The 15,393-nt window shown below is 41.0% G+C and overlaps 1 protein-coding gene across 1 annotated transcript; it reads right to left on the bottom strand.

Moving 5' to 3' along the window:
• Positions 1–8,114: 8,114 nt before the first annotated feature.
• LOC115508297 (40S ribosomal protein S4-like) lies at positions 8,115–15,058 on the bottom strand. Its single transcript, XM_030306846.1, is given in 4 exon segments — positions 8,115–8,221; positions 8,224–8,663; positions 14,819–15,016; positions 15,018–15,058. Coding segments are annotated over 4 exon segments (786 nt in total).
• Between the last annotated feature and the right edge of the window lie 335 nt (positions 15,059–15,393).

The following is a 15,393-nucleotide window of genomic DNA, read 5'->3' on the forward strand; positions in this document are numbered from 1 at the left end:
GGGCATGGAAGCTCTGTGCCCCTTCTCCCTGACTTGCCCTGTGCACCTCTACCATCTGGCTATCCCTGAGTTATATCCTTTTATAATAAACCAGTAATCTAGTAAGTAAAATTCTTCTCTGAATTCTGTGAGCTGCTCTAGCAAATTAACCCAAAGAGGAGGTGATGGGAACCGTTGATTTATACCCAGAGTTACAGGTAACAACCTGAACTTATGACTAGCTTTTGAAGTGGGGGGCAGGGAAAGGGATCTGTAGTCTTGTAGAACCTGTGGAACCTGAGGTTATGTCTCCATAGGTAGTGTCAGAATTGAGTTTGACAGCAACCAGAGTTCACACCCTGCTGGTGTCCAAGAATTGCTTGTTGGTGGTATAGGAAATACTCCTTCCACAGGTTGAAATTGGGTCTAGGGACTCAAGCAATGATAAAGCTTCCAAGCAGTTTTGGTTATTATGTTCAGACCTCCTTTTTCAAATAGAATATCTCTCCTTTCTCTCTTGCCCAGCTGTTGCCAAGTAATTTACAACTTGAGAAAGGATAATGGAGGTATAAACAATGCACAGATGTCTCTCTGATTTCCTTTATTGTGTTTCCTCTGGGAGGTATTAGGGAAATCATTCCTTGACTTTGCCTGAGTTTGTTGAGGATGTTGATAATAATGGAAATAAATACGGGCATGCAAACAAAAGAACAGCCTTGTTCTTCTCATTAGAGAATGTGACTGGAGGCTCTAGGTCAACATGTCAATGCCATTGGAAGTTGGACTTCTGGAAAATTGTTTCATAGAGAATTTAACTATGATACATGCACAACCATTTGTATCATAGGACTTGTAGAACTATGATAGAGACTGGTGAGTTTCTCACTTAATAACTTTATTCATTCCCCAACAGATTTCTTAGTGAGCCCACTAAGAACTTTGGAGATACAGTAGTAAATATAACAGCTACAGCTACAGCTTCTAATGAGGACAGCAGAACAATGGGGCAAATAAACATTTTAACCAAGAAAACAAAGTCCAAGGTGTCCCAGGAGTATTAGCAGGCCTTCTAATCTAAACTAAGAAATCACTACAGATCTCCAAAAGAAAGTGACATTTTTAGCTGAAACCTGAAAAAATGAGCTGGGTTTAGACTTTGAAAGAGGTCAGAGAGAAGTGTTTTAAATGAAGGGGGCATCTTGGTCCCAAGGAAAAAGAATGGCATACTTTAGAAAATAACCAAAAGAAAATTGGATGTTCAAGGGAAACAGTGAGGGGGAAGAAACTGGAGGTCAAGGGGAAGAGAGGAACTAAATTATGAAGGACACCATTAAACCATGTTAAAGGGCTGGACTTTATTGTCTGAGGGACATAAGGAAGCCATTGAAAGATTTAAAGCAGAGAAAATATGTAACCGTAATTCAATTTTATAAAAATGACTTTGACATAAAAATATTGGAGATGGAGCTGGAGAGAAATGACTAGATTTAAGAGATAATTGGTATCCAGAATCATGAGGGTTAATGATTGATTGGATGATATGAGGAATTGTAGGGGAGTCAGAGAGCACTTGGGCAATTTGGTGGAGACTGGTGCCATTTACTGTGTCAATGAATGCTGGAAGGAGAAATGATGGAGCTGACAAGTCCACTTTTGCACATTGGAGCCTGAGGTATCTTTGAGACATCAATGGGTAGAGTTTCAGTAGCAATTTGACTGTGCTTTGGGGGCTCCCTGGGCTAAAGACATCCACGAAAGCCATGTGAAAGAATGATATTGTCCAGGGAAAGTTTGGAGACCAAAAAGAGTAGCATACTTAGAATAGCACCATGTGTCAATATTCTAGAATTGGGTAAAGAACAGAGTCACAAATGCATCTGAGAAAGAATATGCAAAGAAGTAGGAAAAAGGGAGAGTTTGTTTGGCAGAGATCGTTACCTAAGCATCCACCTGCCTCCTCTGTTTCCTAGACTGTTTTTTCCAGCCTCCCAGGAGTTCAGTGTTGCCATATTGAGCTCTAACTAATGGAAGGGGAACAAAAACTGATGAAGGCCACTTTCAAAGGTGGTACATAAAAATCTCCCCAAACTTCTCCATCTCATGGCTCAATGTCAACCCCAAGAGGAAGTCAGAAACCTTCCTCATCCCTTAGGAGAAAATACTATTAGATTTTACATGAGTAAGAAGGAAACTTCTTTTATGTTAAGCCACCAAGATTTGGGTGTTTACTGTAGCAGCAGCATTACCTTCACTCACACACACAGTGTGGAATCACAGAAGCCAAGGGAGTAAACTACTTCAAAAAGGAAGTAGTCAACAATGTCAAATGACTGCTGAAAAGTCAAGCAAATTAAGTACTAAGGAATCTCTTAGATTTTGCAACCCATAAGGCCCGGGTGACCTGTATGTATCAGTATTTGCAACTGAAGATTTTTAGGATAAATGTAAACATACCTATGATCTTAATGGCAGTGGTTGTTTTAAGGAAGTTTCTGCATTCATAAATCAATTAGACTGTCTTAACAAACTTTGTGTATAGGTGTTTTAAATGTCATTTTTCAGTCAAACAAGACTTCCGAGATTGGTTACACAATTGAATTTTGATTTATCGACTTGGCCCTTAGTTTTCAATTGACTGAGTGGATTATTTAATTCTCTTGACTCAATTTGGATGAAGAAACAAAGCCTGTCCACAAAGTGTCAGAAAAAAACTTGGGATCTATAATAATCAATTAATCAATCAATGGCTGTTTAGCTTGGCTGAAACAATTACACTTATTGTGAATGCTCTGAATTTTCTGAATCAGTGATTTAAAACTAAATTTTATGCATACTGAACATTAGTGTGTGGAAAAGCCATAAGGTTCTTGTTAAAATGTAGAGGCCTAGAACCCTACATATAAATATTCTAATTCAGTAAATAGATCTTGGGAGCAAGAATTCACATTTTTTTAACAAGCACTTCAGGTGATTCTGATAGGTATGGTCCCTAGCTCACACTTTGCCAAATACTGATCTGTATCTACCAGGATGCTTTAAAATCCAAATTTGTTCTCAAAAGAGGAACTGTAACTAACCCTTAGGTACTTGGCACCAGAAATAAAATTTGGAAAAAAAACCAGAAGAGCATTTTTGTTACAAAAGAATGAAAAGGAGAATTTTAAAAGGCCATGTCAAATTTTTCTTTCTTTATAAATTTACAGACATTATTCTCTCCATTTTTATCCATTCTCTTCTTGTGAATTTCAAATAAAATGGTAATTCGATGATGAAATTTTCTCCTTTCAGAGCCCCAGCATACAATTAGCAGGTGATGCAGCAAGCTTCTGTAGCACTTTGTGCTATATGAACTCATTATGAAAATAAGGATTTTATTTCCTCATTTCCTCATAATCTCATTTCCCTGCTTTTTTACTCACCTTTTAAAACAGCCCTCCCACTGGTATAACTTAAAGAACAGGACCTCTCCTTCCTACCCCATCCAGATGCATAGTCACTTAAAACCCTCGTTATTCTGCTCTCCATTAATTCTCTCTGGCTCTATGTTTCCTCATTTGTAAAGATGGGATAGTAATAGAACGAACCTCATTAAGTTGTCATAATTAAATGAGATAATATATGTAAAATGTTTAGAAAATGTCTGGTATTTTGTAAGCCTTACACAAATGTTATTCAAGAATTATACTAGCACAGGTGTTTCAGCCATATTACTGCACTTACACCTTCTTCACTTTTTGCAAAATCACACACTAAACATAACAGCGCTCACTGGAAAAAATAGGGTTAGAAACAGATCCTCAAAAGCCATGGTACTTTTACAAAAATGATAAGAATCCTGAAGATACAAAGGTTGAGTTAAATCTCCACTAGCCTTTGCCCCCCAAATCTGTCAGTCCGCCCTTTGATGTCTCAAACCCTGGGACTCAAACTTCCCCTGTGGAGATACAGGTCTTTAACAACAGCCACTTTGATAAAAGATAGTTACATCAGGACTCAAAAGTTTGTTCTTTTGTTGTTGTTATTGTCTCATTTTAACACAGGAAAATCTCTTCCCAGGTTCTTAGTCTGCAAATACAGTTTCTTCAGGTAGTTTCACCTAGTGGACAGTATAGCAAGGATTTCAGGCCATTAAGCCAGCCACTTTCTTGAATTAAAGGAAGATATTCAGAGCCTTTTAAGCGTTTTTTTCCAAACTCTTCAAATATCATAAAAGTTTTGTTTTATTTAACTGTGAAAAAGCTTACACAGTTGATTGCTTCGGACAATGAACACACTGGGAAAAACCAAGTTTGGTCCAATTTGTTTTCTGTGTTATGCTGATATCACTCCCCTAATTACCAATTGCATGAGTTGATTTGCATTTAAAAACATGTTGTAGCAGACTGTAGATATGATTTTTAAAAATCCAGAAGACTTGAGAATTGCGCTATAATAATAAGAGCCTTAGCAATCTAACTCCCCAGCATTCTTTTCCAAAAGTGACTTGAGCCCAATTATCAAGGGCTAAAAACGCTGATCTTGTTAGAAGTCTGGAATAGTGTGAGTGTTGGTGCACCCTGGTGGTAAGCAAAGACGGTCAGACTTGATGTATTTGGCTAATATATTAATCAGAGAAGGCAGCTCTACTGCTTAAACTCCATTTATATCTCAGCCAGTAATAAACAAACAAATAAAACTCAGCTCGGAGCTTTCTCGCAGGACATTCTTTTGTTGGTGTTTTTTTTCCCCTTCCATTGGTCATTAGTCATTGCCTACTTTTTTTTCTTTTCTCATTTCTCCCTCAAAACAGGTGGAAAGGAGGTCTTGGGTTGTTCTAACAGCAGGAGCTGTTTCCCTGAAAGATTTTAGGCCCTACTTCCTTTGAGGGGAAGTAATGGGAATGTGATATTACAACAAGCAGTGGCCCTCCAATGGCTTGTGGACCCTCTTACAGGTAACCAATGCTCCTACAGACTGCTAGGCTCACTCACTCCCCCTGCTCTGCGCTGGGAGATACTATCACCAGATAAAAGAGAAACCACAAACTGTTGTGGATAAGGCATCAACTGCTGTACCAGCAACAAGGTAATGAGCATTGTTATGTTGTCAGCATTTATTCTACTGTCTTTGAGGCACATAGTCAACCTCGAAAGATCCCAGTGGTAGAAACATTACAACACAAAACCTAGCTCGCTTTGCTCCATCTCTTCGTGGCCCCAGGCTATACAAGTTTCTTTAAAAGGTAAAGTTTTCTGAAGTCCTGGATCCAATCTTTGAATATATGGATAGTAATTAGACAAAGTAGGGACCTGTTGAGCCATACATTGGCGAAGTCCATGGAACATTAGCAGCGTCACTTGTGATCATTAATGAAATAAAAGGCGACAGATCTTAGCAGAATGCAGAGTTGGATTCCTCCTCAAATTAGGAGAAATATGAGAGGGGTGGCCAGTTTGGGTGTGTTTTGGATCCCCTCATCCTGGCAGCCATCTCCCATGGCCTCACTTGTTGATAGGATAAGTCATCAGTTTCCATCATATTTCATTTGCCTTATGCCACACACTCTGCAGCCTCAGACTCCTAATAAGAGTGTCTACACTCTGGCCACACATCCTCTGAGGCTGCCTTCTTTCTGAGGTCAATAATTGTCAAATCCAACGGCTAAAGCCAGGTGCTCATGTGCTAAGCTCTACTACATTTGGCCTAATTGTCCAAACTAACTCCCTCCTCTCAGAGTTGGTCTCCCCATGGCTGTTCTCAGCGGTCTCTGCCTACACCTCTCTCACTCTCACTTCCATTCTGACTGCCCACTCCATCATTCCTGCCTCTCTCAGTATTACCTGTCTTCTTACCCACAGACTCTGTAAGGCCTGTAGCGTTGGCTGATGCCCTGTAGCATTAACTTGCTTGTGGGTCTGACTTGCCATGAGGTCAGAGCTGACCCCATGTCTACATGACTGTTTGATCTAGTGTGCGTTACCATGTGACAAGGTGTAGTCTCCAATCATATTTCTTCAGGCAAGTTTCTGATAGAGAATCTGCTTGATCGCAATCAAACAAAAGGATGAACTGACTTTGCGCCAGGTATAAGCCTCTGGTCTAATCAGTTGTGGATAGTGGTGGGCATGCTACCCACTCCACCGGTCTCGTAGGGAGCACTGGACGAAGGCCAGTTGACTATGAGTTCATGGCATAAGAGTTCGTCACCCTGTGCCCCCACCCCATCTCTACCATAATCCATTATTTACCCCTGTCAGTCCCCTGCCCTCCCCTGTCAATTTTTTGCTACATCCGCAGTGGAAGTTTTGCCATTTTCCCCTTACCTTTTACTCCCTTTGCAAATGCCATTCTTTCTGCCTAAAAGGTCCTTTACCATTTCTTTGACTGTGAAATTTATCTTTTAACACCCAACTTCTCCCTCTCTGAAACTTTCAGCCTACTTTTGCAGGCACTGCTGCTCATCTCTGAGTCCCCATTTTCTTTCGTGCTTACTTCCATTTAAAGTTTTTCTTAATGTTTATTCATTTTTGAAAGACAGAGTGCAAGTGGGGGAGGGGCAGATAGAGAGAGAGAGACACAGAATCCAAAGCAGGCTCTAGGCTGTCAGCACAAAGCCCGATGCGAGGCTCGAACCCACGAACTGTGATCATGACCCGAGCCGGAGTCAGACGCTCAACCCACTGAGCCACCCAGGAACCCCTACTTACTTCCATTTTAGCACTTACTATATCCGTGGGCCATGTTTAGTACTAAACTTGTCTTCCCAGATAGAATTCTTGCCCCTTGAGGTACAGGTCTACCTCTTAGTCATCATAGCTTCTTCACCAATGCAATGCTTAGGATACTGTCAGAAATGCAGTAGGGATTCAGTAAAGGCTTTTTGAAGGAATCCATACATAAGTGAATGAGGTGTTTGGAGTGAACATGGAAATAGTAAATCAGGGATTAGTAACAGGGAAAGAAAGGAAATGATAGTACTTATGCTACAAATGGCAGTCATTCTCTCAGAATGCTTTTTGTGAAACACTTACACCTGTGTTAGGCAAATTTTTACTGTTTCGATTTCTCTATAAAAGGTAAGGCTACATTTATGGGAACAGAAATTGATACTATAGCTTGTATATTATGGATCCCATTAAAATGAACTTCTTTGCTTTAAAATAAACCATAGCTTTTCTTAATGTTGACATCCTGCAGAAATTCTTACCATAGCAAAATTTCAAATTGGTCAGCATTATTGAATCTTTCCAACCTGTGTTAATCTGGGATAAGAGTAGGAGATAAGAAAAGAATTTCTTTTATAGAAAATGTAGAATTATATAACTTTTTAACAAAGAATTCAGCTACCTATCATTACAAATAAACAACCCCAAAATTAAGTGGCCTAAAATAACAGTCTTTTATTATATTTCAAGATTTTGTTAACCACAAATTCAAGTAGGACTCGATTGTATGATTCTTCTGCTTCATGGGTCATCCACTGTGATCACTTTATGATACTTAGCTAAAAGCTGAGCTGCTCTGGACAGTTCAAGATGGCTTTCTGCCACGTCTAATGACTAGATGGGAATGCTAGAAGACTGAGCTCAGCTGGGCTCCTCTCTCGTCTGTGTAGTCTGAGGACCTCTTGAGCACTGAAGCTGAACTTTGTGTTTAACAGCTCCAGGCTCCAAGACACCAAGGCAAAAGCCACCATTGCCCTAAAGATCAGGGCCAGAACAAATGGAGTGTCACTCTCTCAGGGCTCTATTGGTCAAAGCAGTGATAGGCTGGGATAGATTCAAGAGTGTGGAGAAATAGGGTGCTTAGGTGGCTCAGTCGGTTAAGTGACCGACTCTTGATTTCAGCTCAGGTCATGATCTCATGGTTTGTGAGATTAAGCCCACGTTGGGCTTTGCACTGTCAATGCAGAGCCCACCTGGGATTCTCTGTCCCTGTCCCTGCCCCTCTCCCACTCATGCTCTTTTTCCCTCTCAAAATAAAATAAAAACACTAAAAATAAAAGAGTGTGGCAAAATATACTTCATCCTTTGATGGCATGTGATATAGGCAAAGAAGAAATAAAGACGGACAGCTACTCCAGAAATATAACTTTTCTTTCATGCTGTATTATCTTCAAATATAAAGTCTTCTAATCACATCATCTAGAGAGCATTTTACCCACTGCTCTGTCTGGTTGCCAGTCTCTTGTCTCTTTCTTCAGCAGTGGTGAGGCAGACATCGTTTCCACAGGAAAGAGAAATCCATGGTTTGTTGCTTTTGTCAATATAAAAATGTTGGAGAGTTGGGTGGCAAAGCTGCTGCCATTGACATCTTTCACATGAACTACATCAAAAGAACCAGGGTGCCTCTCTCTGTTGATGATCACACCAATTCTTCCCAGGTTAACACCTCCAGTCACCATACACAGATTACCAGTGTCAAACTTGATGGAGTCAGTAAACTTTCCAGTCTGCAGATCAATCTGAATGGTGTCAGTCACTTTGATGAAGGGATCAGGATAGCAGATAGTGCCAGCATCATGGGTCACCAGATGAAGAAGTCCTTTTGTCCCCACAAAGATCTTTCTCACTTTGCACAGCTTGTACTTGGTCTCCTCAGGTGTAATCCAATGAATAGCAAAGTGACCCTTGGTGTTGCAGATCAGATGGAAATATTCCCCAGTCTTGTGTATGCTGATGACATCCATAAAACCATTAGGGTAGAGGAAGATGGCGGCGTAGGAGGACGCTGGGCTCACCGCGCGTCCTGCTGATCACTTAGATTCCACCTACACCTGCCTAAATAACCCAGAAAACCGCCAGAGGATTAGCAGAACGGAGTCACCGGACCCAAGTGCAGACGAGAGGCCCACGGAAGAGGGTAGGAAGGGCGGCGAGGCGGTGCGCGCTCCACGGACTGGCGGGAGGGAGCCGGGGCGGAGGGGCGGCTCGCCGGCCAAGCAGAGCCCCTGAGTCTGGCTTGCAAAAGCGGAGGGGCCTGACGGACTGTGTTCCGACAGCAAGCGCGACTTAGCGTCTGGGAGGTCATAAGTTGACAGCTCTGCTCGGAAAGCGGGAAGGCTGGAGGACAAAGGGAGGGTGAGCTGCGGAGCCCCCGGACGACAGAGCTCAGTTTGGCGGGGAACAAAGGCGCTCGCCAGCGCCATCTCCCCCGCCCATCCCCCAGCCAAAATCCCAAAGGGAACCGGTTCCGGCCAGGGAAATTGCTCGCTCCGCGCAAACACCCAACTCTGTGCTTCTGCGGAGCCAAACCTCCGGCAGCGGATCTGACTCCCTCCGGCTGCCACAGGGCCCCTCCTGAAGTGGATCACCTAAGGAGAAGCGAGCTAAGCCGGCCCCCCCTCCCGCCGTGCACCTTGCCTTCCCACCCCAGCTAATACGCCAGATCCCCAGCATCACAAGCCTGGCAGTGTGCAAGTAGCCCAGACGGGCCACGCCACCCCACAGTGAATCCCACCCCTAGGAGAGGGGAAGAGAAGGCACACACCAGTCTGACTGTGGCCCCAGCGGTGGGCTGGGGGCAGACATCAGGACTGACTGCGGCCCCGCCCACCAACTCCAGTTATACACCACAGCACAGGGGAAGTGCCCTGCAGGTCCTCACCACACCAGGGACTATCCAAAATGACCAAGCGGAAGAATTCCCCTCAGAAGAATCTCCAGGAAATAACAACAGCTAATGAGCTGATCAAAAAGGATTTAAATAATATAACAGAAAGTGAATTTAGAATAATAGTCATAAAATTAATCGCTGGGCTGGAAAAGAGTATACAGGACAGCAGAGAATCTCTTGCTACAGAGATCAAGGGACTAAGGAACAGTCACGAGGAGCTGAAAAACGCTTTAAAGGAAATGCAAAACAAAATGCAAACCACCACAGCTCGGATGGAAGAGGCAGAGGAGAGAATAGGTGAACTAGAAGATAAAGTTATGGAAAAAGAGGAAGCTGAGAAAAAGAGAGATAAAAAAATCCAGGAGTATGAGGGGAAAATTAGAGAACTAAGTGATACACTAAAAAGAAATAATATACGCATAATTGGTATCCCAGAGGAGGAAGAGAGAGGCAAAGGTGCTGAAGGGGTACTTGAAGAAATAATAGCTGAGAACTTCCCCGAACTGGGGAAGGAAAAAGGCATTGAAATCCAAGAGGCACAGAGAACTCCCTTCAGACGTAACTTGAATCGATCTTCTGCACGACATATCATAGTGAAACTGGCAAAATACAAGGATAAAGAGAAAATTCTGAAAGCAGCAAGGGGTAAACGTGCCCTCACATATAAAGGGAGACCTATAAGACTCGTGACTGATCTCTCTTTTGAAACTTGGCAGGCCAGAAAGAATTGGCACGAGATTTTCAGGGTGCTAGACAGCAAAAATATGCAGCCGAGAATCCTTTATCCAGCAAGTCTGTCATTTAGAATAGAAGGAGAGATAAAGGTCTTCCCAAACAAACAAAAACTGAAGGAATTTGTCACCACTAAACCAGCCCTACAAGAGATCCTAAGGGGGACCCTGTGAGACAAAGTCCCAGAGACATCACTACAAGCATAAAACATACAGACATCACAATGACTCTAAACCCGTATCTTTCTATAATAACACTGAATGTAAACGGATTAAATGCGCCAACCAAAAGACATAGGGTATCAGAATGGATAAAAAAACAAGACCCATCTATTTGCTGTCTACAAGAGACTCATTTTAGACCTGAGGACACCTTTAGATTCAGAGTGAGGGGATGGAGAACTATTTATCATGCTACTGGAAGCCAAAAGAAAGCTGGAGTAGCCATACTTATATCAGACAAACTAGACTTTAAATTAAAGGCTGTAACAAGAGATGAAGAAGGACATTATATAATAGTTACAGGGTCTATCCATCAGGAAGAGCTAACAATTATAAATGTCTATGCGCCGAATACCGGAGCCCCCAAGTATATAAAACAATTACTCATAAACAGAAGCAACCTTATTGATAAGAATGTGGTAATTGCAGGGGACTTTAACACCCCACTTACAGAAATGGATAGATCATCTAGACACACAGTCAATAAAGAAACAAGGGCCCTGAATGAGACATTGGATCAGATGGACTTGACAGATCTATTTAGAACTCTGCATCCCAAAGCAACAGAATATACTTTCTTCTCGAGTGCACATGGAACATTCTCCAAGATAGATCATATACTGGGTCACAAAACAGCCCTTCATAAGTTTACAAGAATTGAAATTATACCATGCATACTTTCAGACCACAATGCTATGAAGCTTGAAATCAACCACAGGAAAAAGTCTGGAAAACCTCCAAAAGCGTGGAGGTTAAAGAACACCCTACTAACGAATGAGTGGGTCAACCAGGCAATTAGAGAAGAACTCAAAAAATATATGGAAACAAACGAAAATGAAAATACAACAATCCAAACGCTTTGGGATGCAGCGAAGGCAGTCCTGAGAGGAAAATACATTGCAATCCAGGCCTATCTCAAGAAACAAGAAAAATCCCAACTACAAAATCTAACAGCACACCTAAAGGAACTAGAAGCAGAACAGCAAAGGCAGCCTAAACCCAGCAGAAGAAGAGAAATAATAAAGATCAGAGCAGAAATAAACAATATAGAATCTAAAAAAACTGTAGAGCAGATCAACGAAACCAAGAGTTGGTTTTTTGAAAAAATAAACAAAATTGACAAACCTCTAGCCAGGCTTCTCAAAAAGAAAAGGGAGATGACCCAAATAGATAAAATCATGAATGAAAATGGAATGATTACAACCAATCCCTCAGAGATACAAACAATTATCAGGGAATACTATGAAACATTATATGCCAACAAATTGGACAACCTGGAAGAAATGGACACATTCCTGAACACCCACACTCTTCCAAAACTCAATCAGGAGGAAATAGAAAGCTTGAACAGACCCATAACCAGCGAAGAAATTGAATCGGTTATCAAAAATCTCCCAACAAATAAGAGTCCAGGACCAGATGGCTTCCCAGGGGAGTTCTACCAGACATTTAAAGCAGAGATAATACCTATCCTTCTCAAGCTATTCCAAGAAATAGAAAGGGAAGGAAAACTTCCAGACTCATTCTATGAAGCCAGTATTACTTTGATTCCTAAACCAGACAGAGACCCAGTAAAAAAAGAGAACTACAGGCCAATATCCCTGATGAATATGGATGCAAAAATTCTCAATAAGATACTAGCAAATCGAATTCAACAGCATATAAAAAGAATTATTCACCATGATCAAGTGGGATTCATTCCTGGGATGCAGGGCTGGTTCAACATTCGCAAATCAATCAACGTGATACATCACATTAACAAAAAAAAAGAGAAGAACCATATGATCCTGTCAATCGATGCAGAAAAGGCCTTTGACAAAATCCAGCACCCTTTCTTAATAAAAACCCTTGAGAAAGTCGGGATAGAAGGAACATACCTAAAGATCATAAAAGCCATTTATGAAAAGCCCACAGCTAACATCATCCTCAACGGGGAAAAACTGAGAGCTTTTTCCCTGAGATCAGGAACACGACAGGGATGCCCACTCTCACCGCTGTTGTTTAACATAGTGCTGGAAGTTCTAGCATCAGCAATCAGACAACAAAAGGAAATCAAAGGCATCAAAATTGGCAAAGATGAAGTCAAGCTTTCGCTTTTTGCAGATGACATGATATTATACATGGAAAATCCGATAGACTCCACCAAAAGTCTGCTAGAACTGATACATGAATTCAGCAAAGTTGCAGGATACAAAATCAATGTCCAGAAATCAGTTGCATTCTTATACACTAACAATGAAGCAACAGAAAGACAAATAAAGAAAATGATCCCATTCACAATTGCACCAAGAAGCATAAAATACCTAGGAATAAATCTAACCAAAGATGTAAAGGATCTGTATGCTGAAAACTATAGAAAGCTTATGAAGGTAATTGAAGAAGACTTAAAGAAATGGAAAAACATTCCCTGCTCATGGATTGGAAAAATAAATATTGTCAAAATGTCAATACTACCCAAAGCTATCTACACATTCAATGCAATCCCAATCAAAATTGCACCAGCATTCTTCTCGAAATTAGAACAAGCAATCCTAAAATTCATATGGAACCACAAAAGGCCCCGAATAGCCAAAGGAATTTTGAAGAAGAAGACCAAAGCAGGAGGCATCACAATCCCAGACTTTAGCCTCTACTACAAAGCTGTCATCATCAAGACAGCATGGTATTGGCACAAAAACAGACACACAGACCAATGGAATAGAATAGAAACCCCAGAACTAGACCCACAAACGTATGGCCAACTCATCTTTGACAAAGCAGGAAAGAACATCCAATGGAAAAAAGACAGCCTCTTTAACAAATGGTGCTGGGAGAACTGGACAGCAACATGCAGAAGGTTGAAACTAGACCACTTTCTCACACCATTTACAAAAATAAACTCAAAATGGATAAAGGACCTAAATGTGAGACAGGAAACCATCAAAACCTTAGAGGAGAAAGCAGGAAAAGATCTCTCTGACCTCAGCCGTAGCAATCTCTTACTCGACACATCCCCAAAGGCAAGGGAATTAAAAGCAAAAGTGAATTACTGGGACCTTATGAAGATAAAAAGCTTCTGCACAGCAAAGGAAACAACCAACAAAACTAAAAGGCAACCAACGGAATGGGAAAAGATATTTGCAAATGACATATCGGACAAAGGGCTAGTATCTAAAATCTATAAAGAGCTCACCAAACTCCACACCCGAAAAACAAATAACCCAGTGAAGAAATGGGCAGAAAACATGAATAGACACTTCTCTAAAGAAGACATCCAGATGGCCAACAGGCACATGAAAAGATGTTCAGCGTCGCTCCTTATCAGGGAAATACAAATCAAAACCACACTCAGGTATCACCTCACGCCAGTCAGAGTGGCCAAAATGAACAAATCAGGAGACTATAGATGCTGGAGAGGATGTGGAGAAACGGGAACCCTCTTGCACTGTTGGTGGGAATGCAAATTGGTGCAGCCGCTCTGGAAAGCAGTGTGGAGGTTCCTCAGAAAATTAAAAATAGACCTACCCTATGACCCAGCAATAGCACTGCTAGGAATTTATCCAAGGGATACAGGAGTACTGATGCATAGGGGCACTTGTACCCCAATGTTCATAGCAGCACTCTCAACAATAGCCAAATTATGGAAAGAGCCTAAATGTCCATCAACTGATGAATGGATAAAGAAATTGTGGTATATATACACAATGGAGTACTATGTGGCAATGAGAAAAAATGAAATATGGCCCTTTGTAGCAACGTGGATGGAACTGGAGAGTGTGATGCTAAGTGAAATAAGCCATACAGAGAAAGACAGATACCATATGGTTTCACTCTTATGTGGATCCTGAGAAACTTAACAGGAACCCATGGGGGAGGGGAAGGAAAAAAAAAAAAAAAAAAAAAGAGGTTAGAGTGGGAGAGAGCCAAAGCATAAGAGACTGTTAAAAACTGAGAACAAACTGAGGGTTGATGGGGGGTGGGAGGGAGGGGAGGGTGGGTGATGGGTATTGAGGAGGGCACCTTTTGGGATGAGCACTGGGTGTTGTATGGAAACCAATTTGTCAATAAATTTCATAAAAAAAAAAAAAAAGAAGAAAAAAAAAAAGAATATATAGGTCAATGAAGATATAATAAAGGAAATTATGTAAACTACTTAGAATTAAAAGATAATGAAAATAATACAAATAAAACTTGTGGAATTTGGCTAAACTCATTGAGGGAAATTTATAGCTTTGAAGTGTATATAATAATAAATAATATCCAAAAATTTAAAAAAAAAAAAAAAAAAAAAAAAAAAAAAACCATTAGGGTAGGTTATATCAGTTTGGACCTTGCCATCAATCTTAATAAAACACTGCATACAGATCTTCTTTACCTCATCTCCTGCTAGGGCACACGTAAGTCTGTTCTTCAAGAAAATGATGAGAGGGAGACACTCTCTTGGTTTATGGGGACCAGTAGGTGGATGAGGAGCAAACACACCGGTCAGTTCATCCAGCGTACAATGCTGAGCCCACTACATGCTTCAGATGTTTCTTGGGACCACGAGCCATGGCTGTGCTAGGCACAAAAAGATAACTTTATTACTTTTAAGAAGATAGAGTAGTTTGATTCAAGTTTAAATCAATCAATGAATAGTTATTGAATATTTATTATGTGACTTATTCTCCATTTAATTTTATTTGGCCTGCCTTAAAGTCCTTAAAAGACCTATTTTCATGGAAAACATGTCATTGCTAATGATGTTTTTAGAAAAAAGTATATCAATTTGGCCTTTAAAAAGAACCAGCCCTCCTTGGGTTGGGTCTCAGAAAAAGCAGAAGCTCCAATCTAGCTACTTGTGTGACTTCAGGTAGCTTAGTGGAACTTTTCAAGATTTCTGTTTCTT

Source organism: Lynx canadensis, chromosome A1 (assembly GCF_007474595.2).
Source record: "Lynx canadensis isolate LIC74 chromosome A1, mLynCan4.pri.v2, whole genome shotgun sequence".
In the NCBI taxonomy this organism is placed as follows: Eukaryota; Metazoa; Chordata; class Mammalia; order Carnivora; family Felidae; genus Lynx; species Lynx canadensis.